Genomic DNA, 14,892 nt, shown 5'->3' on the forward strand with positions numbered 1-14,892 from the left:
CCTCCCTAGTTCAAACTATTTTTAGCAGTTAAAACCAAGTCAGCTATATTGACACAGGATACAAAATAATGAAGCAGAATTACAGTAGAGATTTGGAAACTCTGGCCCTCCTATCTGCTCCCAACCCTCTTATCCTATGGAAAAAATTTATGCTCAGAGAAAATCTTGTTTTTTAGATTTCACAATCAACACATTGATATCACAATTACACAATTAACATATTGACATTTTTCTTCCAATGAGGTTCAAATTTAGAATAAAGATCAGCAAATACTTAGGATAAATTTAGGTTCCAACAGAATTTGGAGTCTTAATAGAATGGTATAACAAATTAGCAGCTCTTCGATGTTTATTTTTAAACATTTTCTTTATACTGCCCTATATATGGGGAGATACGGTAAAAAGGGATTAATTGTCTGAATGTACTTGGCTCAAGTATGAAACTGATGACCAGACACCTGCTGGTCTCAAGTCCTAGGGACTCTTGATTTCTTTCTGGCTGAGGAGAAAGAACGGGCTTGTTATGCACTAATGCCTGGAACACAGGCATAATAGAAGAAGACAGTGACTGGAGACGGGTGAGGTCGGGGAAGGGACTGTTGAGGTGAAGCTGCTTTTATCCATGAGAAGCTTGATAAAACGCGGGGCTGTTCTGAAGGCCTAGGTGACAACGTACAGTACAAGAATTTGGGGAAAGGGCTGTTCCGCTCTCTGCTGCAGACCACCATGCAGTGTTGGCGTCCTGAGGGCCCAAGAGCTTCTGTGTCATCTAGAGCTCGTGGGGAGGGCAAGGACCACAGTGACACAGCCTAGGAGAGTTCTTTCAGTGGCTCACAAGCAGAAAACAGTGACAATGCCAGAACCGCAGCTCAGGGGCAGACCCATTTCTGAATGCGTGGAAGTCATTGCCCTGGGCCTCTCAGAAATAACTGGGAAACCCCTGAGGAGAGAAATGGAACTGGTGGCAGTTACGGACGGAGGGAGTATAATGAGCTACTAAAATGTGGGTATTAATGTACACATGAGCGGGTGAGGCTGGGAACATTCAGGGTACATAACAATGGTGGAAAAGATCCATTCTTTCTTTAGATTCTCAAAGTCAAATTTGTAAGGTCGGTCATACATAAATCTCTCTTATTATGAAATTCAAAGCTTGGAGAGCTGACAAAGTTGAACTTCAAAGAAAAATACAATGTAGGGTATTAAACTGTCACTTTTTTTTTCAGCTAAGCTATTTAATCATATTTTTGTTTGAATTGAAGTTTTAAAAATCAATTGGCATCTTTTTAAGGATACCATCCTCCACTGCATAGAAAAGAACTTCCTTTAACATGTCAGTTCCAAATAGAAGGCTGTTGGCAGCCAAAGCCTAAATCCGTGCTTTTAAATGTTGGTCTTTTAGGAGCTCTCTTTACAAAAAGAAGTGAAGTAATTGCCTCAATATTGAATTTCTACCAAACCAAACTCCCCATTGGTAAAATAGAGATAACCACACCAACCATTTTTCTCACATTTCCCCTTGCATAATTAAGTACCCTGTTCTCCAATCTGTCTTGTTCCCATTTAATGAAAATTACCAAAAATACATTCCTCACAAATTTGTCCTACTTTTTTTTTGCCTTGACCCATAGAGCTTTCAGAGGCTGTTCAGGAGTTTTAAAAATAGGAATCCATGCAACAACTCTCTAAATTTTAGATACAGAGGACACCTTAATGTTCCTCAATTTAAATTTCAATTCATATTTTATTTAGGCAGTATGATAGAGTAAAAAGAACACTAAATTTGGAAGCAAATTAATTCAGATTCAAGTTCTACTTTTGCCATCTGTATGATCTTGAGTAAGTTGCTAACTCTCAGTGAGCTTCAGTTTCTTCAACTGTGCTAAGGGGCATTTTAAAAAGTAATAATTAAAATTTCATAATGTATTAATTATAGGACTACTGTGAGAATATAGTTCACCATTCCACAACGTGTCTCCATGAGGAATTATGGGAGAAATTTCTCTCAAGACTCGGAAATAGAAAAAATTGCATTTCCCTTGAATAACCAGTATGGTTTTATCTTCTGGGCACTGTGTATTCTATAGCTGATTATGTTCCGATTATTTGCTTTGCTTGCTAGGAAGCTCAGAGTCAAACCCATGCACATCTCTAACTATACAGGATTTCATAGAATGCAGTTTGTATTCTGATCAGCCACAAGATTCATCCTATTTTACTGTTTTTATTTTTCCTTATTTATTTTCTTATGGCTGTTAGCCACTTCAAATTCACTATTAGAGTGAGGAAAGTCAGGGAAAAGGACAACAAGGGAGTAATGCAGCCTATTTGACAGGGTTACTGGAAGATTAAATGAGGTAATTCATGTGAAAATATTTGGTCCAGGGTTATAAAAGAATTAATATTAAGACCAGTAGTGATCAAAGTATTCTACATGAGGAAACAGGCAACACCAGGGACAAAACACAAGTGTCCTGACTATGGCTTAATTATCTTTCTATTATATAATTCAACCTGTCAAAGGAGCAGTAATTAAATTACAAGAAGTAATCTGTTGCATATCACAAGGTTAAATAAGGGAAAGCAAGGTAACACTTTCTCCTGGACACACAGCCAATTGTCTCTTTCCCTCCCCTATACTTAGCTTTCTATTCTCCCAGCAGTCCCTGGTCCAAGTCTCCAAGCCTGATCTAGCCAGGGCTTTTGCTAAACACAACTGAGCAGGCTCAGCAAAGAGGTCTGGAATCAGTGTGAAGAAGCCTAATGCAACTTCAGCCCTCAGAAGTGAGAGGGAACTACAGTTAAAAACACTCTTTTTTGGATCAAGTTGCTTATAAACCCCACCAGGACCTTAAAAGCAAACAGGAGGATAGGTTGACACGGCCCATTAATCACTTTGACAATGGTTACTCTTGTTTTTTCACTCTAGAAAATACGCTGCAAATAATTCACATCTCACCCTCCCACATTAACTCGCCCAAAGTTTTTTCCTCTGAGGAACACTTGTTGAAATAGAGTATTAGGGGACCTCGATTCCTATGAAATATTCCATTGATTGCTGATGAACTTTGGTGAATTACTGTAAGTGGAAACACGACCCTCAAAGGTTAATAAGAGTAAGAATAATTAACATCCTTGAGATTCACATGGTTTCCTCAACTCTTTTAATGCAAAATTATTTTTTAAAAAGAGGAAGATTTTTTGAGTACTTGTAGTAGTAATGAGTTTCTCAGTGCCAGGCAAAAGTATCTTAATTTAAAGTAATTAATTCTTATCTATTCTCTCCACTGCAGATACTGCTTACATATAAAAACTAAAATTCTATTAATAAAAGGCAACAGTATCATCAAAATAATTTTTAAAGCATAGAGAGAAATATGTTCTTACTCTATTGTCAGGTTCTCATTGTTTAATATAAATCTCAAATTCTGCACTTTTCATTTTACATGTTTAATCTGTTTTAAAAATGATTTACAAAATAATGAATGTTAAAGAGTAAACATAACTTTAGCCCCAAGTGAAAAATGCATTAGAATAATACAGTTTTCCTAAGCACATCTGTATTTAAAGATTAAAGCTAGAACCATTGGTTTTACTGCTCATATTACTTTATATTTGATTTAAAAACTAAGTATTAATCAAAATCATATATATTTAATCCAATCCCATCAATAACTAAAGCTTTTTAGTTTACAGTGATGTTCTATTTGATTACTGACATGTTAAATATCTCATAAAAAAGAAAATTTTATAGAAGGCATTCAAAACTCCATTACATGGAAGATAATTATCTCTGAATTTCTATGTTGTTTTCAACATCAAATTAGTTTTTCTGACAATTATGAAAATCTCATGATTCTGAGGAGACCTACCAATTTCAAACTTTGTCCCAGCAACATTTGCTGTAATGGTTCCCTTCTTTTTCTTCTTTCTGACTTTCCTTTTCATCGTGCTTTGATAAGGCAATTCTGTATTCAGATCCAGGGGAGAGGGTCCCTGAATAACTTTAAAAGAAATGTAAACCAACCAAACATCACTGAAATAACAAAAACTCCATACCAGAGAACATAAATGCCCCCCACAAGGTAAAATTATAAATTCTGATTCTTTGAGTCCCCAATTAATTTTTAATTCTTAAAAAAATTAGCAGTGATGATCTATAACACAGCCACATAATAGGTACACATGATTAAATCAAGCTGCTTACCTCTTTCTTGAGGCAAAGATGGCATTCTCGCCTGTGCCGATTAACAAGCAGTGTGCGCTGCTGTACAAGCTCTTAGGAAACCTGGAAGGCCCGCATTAGTCTAAGTAGGATATGGCTCCAAATCACTGAAAGTTCCTATCATATTATCTTGGTGGAATCCTCAGATTTCAGGACATTGAAATTATGAGATAAGAAGGGACCTGCAGGGATTTTAAAACAAAGGCATTTAGAAAACAACTTTTACGACATTTTTTCGATATATGCCAATACTCTTCTTTTTAAAAGTCAAGGAGAGATGAAAGTTAGTGTAGTTAATCAACAAATATTAGTTAATTTATTAAACCTTATGTAAAAATGCCAAGCAATAGTCCCCTGTTTTTAAAGTGCACAATCTAAAGGAGGAGGTTGTCAGTCATGTATCATATTTACATACAGTAAATAACACGCTTTACACAAACAAGAACAACGATAACAATATTCACTACCATTTGTTGAATGTTTACTATCTCAGGTCACTTATACCACTTAATCTTTCAACAAAACTATAACGTAGAAGCTTTTATCCCCATCTAACAGATAAGTAAATTGAGCTCAGAAAGGACAAATCTTCACAAAGAAAGTAAGTGACAAAGTAGAGATTAAAATAACATCTCTCTGATGTTAAAACCAGTGCCCTTAACCAGGACCCCATACAACCTTCAACCCAATGCCTGTAACTTAGCTGCAGCCCCGCTTTTAATATGAAACAGTGAAATAACTGCCAGTGCCAGGGTAGAGATCACATGCTGACAGAATGGAGAAAAAAGAAATTCTCTTTTAAGTTGTGTGAGGGGGAGGGGTGACTTCATCAAACAGACCACATTTGAATTACGCCTTTAAAAATGAGAACAATTTTGAAAGGCAGAAGATTGGAGTCATTACCATGATGATCTTATTTGGGCACACAGAGGAACACAGTAAACATTTTGTAATGAATGAACTAATTAGTTTGGCTACGCCTCAACATGGCCTATTACACTTCACTTATATTTTCATTGTGTACGTATGAACCTAGGGGTTGTGCCCTGACTGTACTATACTGCCCAGGCTATACTATCAACTTTCTAACTTCTTCCTTCACACTTCAAGAATCTTCAAGTTCTTGTAAAATGTCTCTAAACATGATGAAAGTTATAAAAACTATCACAATAAACAAAGGTATGACATCAACACCTTTATCAAGACATTATCAGGTTTATGAGAAGTTCAGAAGTATTTCAAATTTCAGTTACATAAAATGTGACTCATATATACCACTCCCAACAGTCATTATTAATAATAAGATTCATTATTAAAGAAAATATAGAACTTAATTTGTTCTCAAGTATCATTTTCACTAGAATAATTCTCTAGAATAATTCAATATCAAAACCAGGGAACTATTATTTATTACAGACCAACTGTGGGCAGGCACTATGTTAAGAATCTAAACTATTTTACCTCATTAACAAACTTGGAACTTAGGTATCATTTCCCCCAATTTTCTAGACATGGAAACTAAGGCTAAATAAGTTAAGTAAATCAAGGTAATACAGCTTATAAATAGAAAACCTGGGCTTTGAACCCAATTTTGTCTGATTATCTGTTCTATTCACTGAGCCCCACTAGTTTCAGACAGCGTGCTAATATGCTACATAGATGTATAAGAAGTTTGTGACCCTACTGCAGTCCATACTGCAAGATATGGGTGTATCTGGGAATTCACGATACTTCAAACCCAACAGTGAAATCACAGTAAACATCCCTAACCTGACGACAGCTCCCAATTCCAAGCTGGAAATAGACTAGATCATTTTTCAGAATAAAAGAAAGGAGTAGTCTATGGCTCAGTTTGGTTTCCTTCTGGAAGGTCTGATACCTCAGGGAGGTAACTATTTGAGTTTACAAGTCCTTGTGCAACACCTTGTTACTGGAGTAAACAAAGATCCTCTTATGGTAATGGAGTACTTATTACATTGAAAGTAGGTGACAAAGTCAACAAGAGCTTGAGAACAATGTTTGCCTATACTAACAATAAATTAATAATTGTTATAGGCTGTAAAAACAGATTTATTAATTTCTGACTTACATAATGAGCCTAACAACTTCGATTTGTATAGAGCTCAAAACAAGAACTGTTATCCCTTCCCCCAACCACACAGAATTTAAAGGCCTTAAACTTATTCTCTCCATAGATTATGCTTAATTCCATTTATGGTTTGGTGATTAACAATAAAAGTGCTCTAACAAACTCCAGGACCTCATTCTGCCATCCAATTCTAACCATTTCACTTTATTCTAAACAAGAGATTTGATATGACAGATTGATCACACCACTCAGATGAACCATGGTTACCTACTTTCCAAAAGGAGAAAGCATGTTTTGGTTACCTCCCAAATAAGCCAAGTTTCGCTGCAAAGTAAAATCACCTGAGGCACTTTTGAAAATCCTGGTACCCAGGCCACACCCTAGACCCAGGTGGGGCTTAAGTATCAGCATTTTTAAAGCTCTCCAAATGATCCTAGTGTACAGCCAAGGTTGACAACCTCTGTTGTAAGCACATAACTGCACTAAAGCAAATAATAGTTCATTACAACATACACATATCAAATTATAAGAAAAAAGTAAAACAAAGATGAAAACTCTTATAACTGAATGAAAAGGGTCAAATAGGTAGAAGTCATCTATAAAAATCCTTATATCTAGTTCAAGTAAACAAATTAGAAGAAAAAAGAATTAGGAGATCAGCAGAAATTGATTTCTAAGACAAACAATTTTATTTTGCAAGTAAAGAAGCCATTTCCAAAAGGAATCAATTTACTAAAATGTCAAGCAAATAGTATCCTTAAATGTAGAACTTCAAGTGCTACCACGCAAAACAACAGCTGCATAAGACTGAAACAACGAAAATTCTAATATATTCGTGATGGAGTACCCTTTCTTCCCAGTTCTTCCTGCTGAATTTCTACCCATCACTTAAAATCCAAATATATTTCCACTTTTTCCTTAAAGCCTCCTCTGATCATGTCTGAAGAAATTCATTTCTCCCTCTTCTGGCCTATCCTAGAGACCATTATTTGTACCCCTATCATATCACCAATCACAAACCAAGAAACTAAGCTCTGTGAAAACAGTGGTTTTCTTCTATCTTGTTCACTCTTCCACTCCCAGAGCCTAAAATAGTGCCTAACACAGTGCTCAATAAGTGCTTGTTCATGAATTTTTAAAAATCAATCAACTAATGACACCTGGGAGTAAGAAGAGGTGGTTATGGAGCTCTGAGAAGCAAAACACATGTATATATTACTTTCACATTTTTAAGTGAAAAAAGTAAAGTACATAAAAGTTTACATTTGTGTAAAATGATAGGTGAATACGTGGATATATGCACAGAGCAGTGGTGGCCTTTTGTAGCCGGGGGGCAGAGCTAAGGGAGGCTAACTTTCATGTATACCCTTTAGTGACCCAAGCATGTATCACCTATTCAAAAAGTTAAATATATGTGATAAAAGTTTGTGTCAACACTATCATGTTGACAACAAAAACCATCAAATTGTGTATTTCATTTAGATGAAAATAATTTAATCTAGATGAAAGTATAATATGGTAGAAAGAGCACTGAACAAGAAGTCAATTAGAACTCTTACCCTTTACTCTGCCATTTACCAAATAGATGACTTAATTTCTTAGTATGCAAAAGGAAGGAATTGATTCTTTCCAGCCCTAAAGTCTAAAATGTCAACCAATGAGGATAGCATTGTTGATATTTTGGATGACAACAAGATGAAGACAAAACTACTTTTGTGTAAAAAAACAGGGAAACTCAGACCTTCTCCAACAATCCCCCCAAACCCATGCCCTGATGAATGGTATATGGGCTCTTTGTACATACTGAGATTTTAGCTTACCAAAGATTACTAAAATAACCTAACAAAAGGTCATGGGAACCAAAATTAGAGCTAAATTGAAAATATGTGCAATAACATTAAATAGAAATGTAATAAAAGCTGTTTTTCTGGTGATGAGAGAAAGGAGACGGGACCCAAATAAACCAGTACCTACTGTATACTAAGCACTTTTACATAACTTTATGTGTATTTAGTCTATACAAAGCATTTTTTATTCTAATTTTACATATGGTAAAATTTAGATTCCATGGATAAGTAACTTGCCCAAAGTCACACCTTAATAGGTGACAATGAAGTGATTTCTCTCTAAAGCCATATTCTTTCCCACTTTTTGTGCTACCTTCAAAACTCAGTCTTTAAACATGACATATTAACGATTTCACAAAGAAGCTTAATTCTGCTTGACAGGAACTATTTTAAAAGCTAGGGAATGAAAGCAAGAGAATCAAAGTGTAGTTTAAAATGTGGTTGAGATCACCAAGTTGCATCAGCTTTAGTTTCCCTTCTTTGAACACCTAGGCAGCTAGCAGGATCCAGATCATCTTCCTGGGTTTCTCCTTCATGAATGTACTGCAATTCAACAAGTACTGTTATATACCAGGTACTGTTCTCAGTAAACAAAATAGATAAAAATTTTCTTTCTCCATGGTGCTTGCATTCTAGTTGGGGAGAGACAAACAATAACAGTAAACTTCAGAAATCTTCTTAGGTCAGTCTTCCAAGGCAATAGAAATAAAAGCAAAAATAAACAAATGGGACCTAATGAAACTTACAAGCTTTTGCACAGCAAAGGAAGCCATAAACAAAATGAAAAGACAACGTACGGACTGAGAGAAAATATTTGCAAATGATGTGACTGACAAGGGCCTAACTTCAAAAATATACAAACAGCTCCTACAATAACAAAAAACCCAGTTGAAAAATGGGCAGAAGACCTAAACAGACATTTCTCCAAAGAAGACACATGGATGGCCAATAGGCACACAAAAATGATGCTCATCGTTGCTAATTATTAGAGAAATGCAAATCAAAACAACAAGGTACCACATCACACCAGTCAGAATGGCCATCATTAAAAAGTCTACAAATAATAAATGCTGGAGAGGGTGTGAAGGGAACCCCCCCATGCTGTTGGTGGGAATGTACATTTGTGCAGCCACTATGGAAAACAGTACAGAGGTTCCTCAAAAAACTAAAAATAGAATTGCCATATGATCCAGCAATCCACTCCTGGGCATATATCCAGACATTCTATAATTAGAAAAGATACATGCACCCCTATGTTCATAGCAGCACTATTTACAATAGCCAAGACATGGAAGCAACCTAAATGTCCATCAACAGATGAATGGCTAAAGAAGATGTGGTATATATATACAGTGGAATATTACTCAGCCATTAAAATGAATGAAATAATGCCATTTGCAGCAACATGAATGGACCTAGATATTATCATACTAAGCAACGTAAGTCAGAAAGAGAAAAATACCATATGATATCACATATGTGGAGTCTAAAATACGACACAAATGAACATGTGTACAAAACAAGAACAGACTCACAGACATAGAGAACAGATTTGTGGTTGCCGGGGTATTGGGGGGGGAAGCAAAGAATTGGGAGTTTGGGATTAGCAGATGCAAACTATTATATATAGGATGGATAAACAACAATGTCCTACTTCATAGCACAGGGAACTATATTCAATATCCTGTGATAAACCATAATGGAAAAGAATATGAAAAAGAATATATATATATAACTGAGTCATTTTGCTTTACAGTAGAAATTAAAACAACATTGTAAATCAACTATATATGTCAATAAAATGTATTGACATAAATTTTAAAAATAAGTAAATAAACTAAAGAATATGCTAAGTTCTATGGGGGAAAAAAAACAGAGCTAGTAGTTAGAATGTCAGGAGTGCGGGGGGAAAGGGTGAAGGTTTGCAATTTTAAGTACTGTATCCAGATAGGCCTCACTGGGGATGATATACTAAGGAGGGCAATGATTTGTAATCACAAGTGGAGTTGATAAAAATATTATGCAGGGGCTTCCCTGGGCACAGTGGTTAAGAATCTGCCTGCCAATTCAGGGGACATGGGTTCGAGCCCTGGTCCAGGAAGATCCCACATGCTGTGGAGCAGCTAAGCCCATGCGCCACAACTGCTGAGCCTGCGCTCTAGAGCCCGCGAGCCACAACTACTGAAGCCCGAGTGCCTACAGCCCGTGCTCTGCAACAAGAGAAGCCACCACAATGAGAAGCCCACACACCACAACGAAGAGTAGCCCCCGCTCGCCACAACTAGAGAGAGCCCATGAGCAGCAACAAAGACCCAACTCAGCCATAAATAAATAAATAAATAAATAAATTTTTTTAAAAAATATTATGCATATGTGAGCATATGGGCATGTAAGCATGTGTGGATGTGAACATGTACAATAGGGAGGAAATGGGGAAACCTACTACCTTCTGGGTACTGAACAATCTTTCAGCCCTTCAACATGATTCTTCTTCCTAAATCCTAGTTTTCCTACATCATTTTCTACATTGATTTTTATATTTCTATTTTCACACTGGCAAGGAGTAGAACAGATATGTTTCACAATGTATGTAGTTTTGTATACTTTTGATAGTGTATCACTTTTCTGAAGGAGGGAGGCACCAGAAATATCCCAACCACTCCCTCCACCTTGTGTTCCCTATACTGACACTAGATTGTGACACACTCCTAAGGACTCTCTTTGGTTCTTGGGCTCCTAGCAAAAACTGTGTAGTTTTTGGCATCTAGCTCACTCTCAGCCCACTTCCATACTTTCAGTTTTCAAAACCCATCAAAAAATCTATATTAGTCAGTACAAGCTATATAATGCTGCAATAATAAACAACCCCGAAACCTTAGGAGCTTGAAACAACTAAGGTCTATTTCTTGATCATGTTACATCTCAACCATGGCAGGGGTGCTCCACATATCACAGTCACACAGAAACCCAAGCTGTCAGAACAGCCATCATCCTAACAATGACCAGCCACTGTGCCAGAGGGAAAGAAAGTTTTGGAGGATCTTATCCCAGCAGCTAATGACACACACAATTTCTGCTCACAATTCAATGGCCTCAAGCAGTCACATGACCCCAGCCAACAAGAGTTAGGAAGTGCAATCATATCAAATGACTAGTAGGAAAAAAAGCCAGTAAATAACACTAACAACCATCACAGACTCAGACCTTGATTACTCCCTACATGAACCTAGTTTCTAGTTCTCCGTAGCTCCCCTTTATAGTATTCTCCCCTGCCTGGAAGAAAAATTGCTGAGATCTGTATTGGGTCCACTCTACCTCTCAGCTTTACACAGTTGATAGTTAAATTTCTCTATCCTGAGCTGCTATGGAATGAAATAACGATGGTGAAGAAGAGGAAGAAGACAAGGAGGAAGAGGAGGATGGGGTTGACACAGTCATTTATGTAAAACATACTATGTGCCAGGCACTCTTCTAGGTTTCTACATATAAAACTCTGATCTTCCCAACCCTAAATGGTATCCCGTTATTATTATCCCCACAGACAGTTGTTTAAAGAAAAGAGGTATAATGAACAATGATATTAAAACACAAATAAAATTTTTAAGTGACAACGATTTTGCAAATTTGCCTCAAGATAATTCTCTCTGGATGACAAACTGTTATCATCTGATGAAAGATGTTTTGACTACTACTTCAAGAAAAATGAAAAATAATAAATATAACAAAAATTATATCCAATTAAGCTTTTACTTGGTGGGGAAAACACTCGCCATACACATAATGTATTATCTGCAGAGAGGTTATTGCAAGTAGCAGTCAGGAATCTATTATTTCATGAAAATCATCAAAATAAGGCAGTTGGTTTTTTAGGTAAAAATAGTAATATTTCCAAACATCAGGTCATAAATACAATTTTGTCCATTGTTGTGTTTTAAAACATCATTAAATTTCAGCAGTTGGTCCTCAAACCAAATTTGATATGTTATTTTTATTTTCCAAGAAATGACGCATTTTCTTACATGAAAATAAGATATGAAAGTAAATGAATCATGTGCTACTTTTTAAACATTAAAATTTGAGGTGTTTCTTATTTGTTTTAAATATTATCAGGATCAGATTTAATGTGAGCCTTAGATCACCAACTTCAATTTTAATGTGCATACTAATCCCCTGGGTATGTTGTTAAAGTTCAGATTCTGATTCATTAGGTCTAGGGTGAGGCCTGAGAGTCTGCATTTCTAACAAGTTCCCAGGTGTGTTGGTCTACAGACCACACTTTGAGTAGCAAGGCTCTAGACAACCACAATGCTTAATATTATGCTGATAGAATTTTTTTAACTTAAAGCCATTCTTTATAATATGTAAAAATTATGAAATTATAAAATGATTTTTTTAATTTTTTTTTATTTATTTATTTTATTTATTTATTTTTGGCTGTATTGGGTCTTCGTTGCTGCACGCGGGCTTTCTCTAGTTGTAGCGAGAGGCAGCTACTCTTGGTTGCGGCGCATGTGCTTCTTATTGCGGTGGCTTCTCTTGTTGCAGAGCACGGGCTCTAGGTGCCTGGGCTCAGTAGCTGTGGCGCACGGGCTTAGCTGCTCCACGGCATGTGGGATCTGCCATGACCAGGGAACGAACCCATGTCCCCTGCACTGGCAGGTGGATTCTTAACCACTGTGCCACCAGGGAAGGCCTAAAATGATTTTAAAATTCATGTAGTGATGTGAAGTTATGTATTAATATTAAATGGGTCCATGAGTCAAAAAAATTAAAATAAAATTTAAAAGGTTGGGAAATGTTGACCTAGAACAGTGATTCTCAAAGTACGGTCCTAGGAACAGCAGCATCTGCATCACCTGCAAACGTTAAGAGAAATGCATATTCTCAGACCCAACCTGAGATCTTCTGAATCAGAAATCTGGGGGTGAGGCCCACCAGTAGACAAGCTCTCCAGGTGATTCTGATGTAGGCTAAAGTCTGATAACCACTGGACTAGAGGGCCAAGGGCCAGTGACATGCAAACCCCACGAAAGTAAGGGACGCCACTACTGGAGCCTCTTCTCTCCTCACTGGTCTTTTGAAGCAAAGCCATATGACTTAGAAATCACCTGGCCAAGTAACAAGTAGAGGAGAACGCACACGCCACGCAGGGCTCTGAGCAGCTGCGAAGGAAGGCATTTGCAACAAAGGATCTCATTTACTACTGCAGACAGCCCTGCTAAGTGAGGTGAGGTTTTGCTAATTTAGAAAGACAATTTATACCCCTTGCTTGAGCCCGAGGCAGATGCCAGTGCTGACCAACAAAGACATTCATTTTAAAGATAAGCAATCTACCAAAAATAATTATTTGAAGATTAACAGCAACCACAGAGATCAATTACATACCCTCTACTCCCAAGTACTGGTCCAGGAGCGTGGGAGCTTGATCTGAAAAGGTCATGGATAGCAGAAAAATGGTGGCGGAGGGGATGAAACGAACATCAACAGGAGAGTGCGTACATTGTGGTACACTCATATGGTGAAAGTACTATACACAAGTGAAACTAAATGAACTAGAACTACATGATGAATCTCACAAACAATGCATATCAAAAAAAGTTGAGGAATATACACAGCAGTACATTATTTACATGAAGTTTAAAATTATTAAAACAATAATATATGATAAACATTGAGATATACATATAGATCTCTTAGAAATTAATGCATCTGAAATAAAAGTGTAAAGAACTACATGGGGATGATAAACACCCCATGATACCTCTTGAGAGGAAGGGAGAGCATCTAATAGCCAGTCCTGTTTTACAGAAAGTGAGCAGCTATGCTCCTATACATGCCAAAGATGTAACTCTTAATGTAAAGAATGAATATACCAGGGCTTCCCTGGTGGCGCAGTGGTTGAGAATCTGCCTGCCAATGCAGGGGACACGGGTTCGAGCCCTGGTCTGGGAAGATCCCACATGCCGCAGAACAGCTGGGCCTGTGAGCCACAATTACTGAGCCTGCGTGTCTGGAGCCTGTGCTCCGCAACAAGAGAGGCCACGATAGTGAGAGGCCCGCGCACTGCGATGAAGAGTGGCCCCCGCTTGCCACAACTAGAGAAAGCCCTTGCACAGAAACGAAGACCCAACACAGCCATAAAAATAAATTAATTTAAAAAAAAAAGTCCTTCCCCAATCTTTAAAAAAAAAAAAAAAGGTTAAAAAAAAAAAAAAGAATGAATATACCCTTATCATTTTAGCCTTTTGAAAGAATAAGTAGAAATGAAATAGCCAAAATACTTTTGTTTGAACCACTATATGTCTCCTTGGAAGTATTCTGTTTTAAGTCACACTGTTGAAAATGTAAGTCCAATTCTGATTCATTAGCAATATGGTGGAGTCACTGAAGGATTTAAAGAGGAGTAACATAATCCAAATTTCTTTTTTATAGATTACACCAGCAGTTATTGTGGGGGCTGGATGGGAGAGGGGCAGGAGTGAACAGAGAGTCTCAAGAGTTGCACAAGTCCAGGAGAGAGAGGGTAAGAGTTTGATCATGGATACAAGCAACAGACACAGGGAGAAAGAACACGGTAACTATGGAAGAACAGCAGAACTTAGTGATCAAGAAGGAAAAAGTAATCTTGGATGACTTACAGATCTCTGCCTTAGGAGAACTGGGTAGAAGACAGCACCATTCAACAAGAGAAGGCAGAAGGAAAAGTCATTTTGAGGGATAAGATGATTTCA

At 37.1% G+C, this 14,892-nt stretch overlaps 1 protein-coding gene across 1 annotated transcript in view; it reads right to left on the reverse strand.

Moving 5' to 3' along the window:
- Positions 1 to 14,892, reverse strand: part of TTLL7 (tubulin tyrosine ligase like 7) — a 153,955-nt gene that overhangs the window by 93,659 nt on the left and 45,404 nt on the right. Inside the window, exons 2-3 of the mRNA XM_057553568.1 lie at positions 4,208 to 4,407; positions 3,873 to 4,004 (exon numbers count right to left, since the gene is read on the reverse strand). Of these exons, the coding sequence (XP_057409551.1) occupies positions 3,873 to 4,004; positions 4,208 to 4,232 (157 nt within the window). The 5' untranslated portion in view covers positions 4,233 to 4,407. The remainder of the gene's footprint in view (positions 1 to 3,872; positions 4,005 to 4,207; positions 4,408 to 14,892) is intronic.

This window comes from Balaenoptera acutorostrata, chromosome 1, assembly GCF_949987535.1.
Source record: "Balaenoptera acutorostrata chromosome 1, mBalAcu1.1, whole genome shotgun sequence".
In the NCBI taxonomy this organism is placed as follows: domain Eukaryota; kingdom Metazoa; phylum Chordata; class Mammalia; order Artiodactyla; family Balaenopteridae; genus Balaenoptera; species Balaenoptera acutorostrata.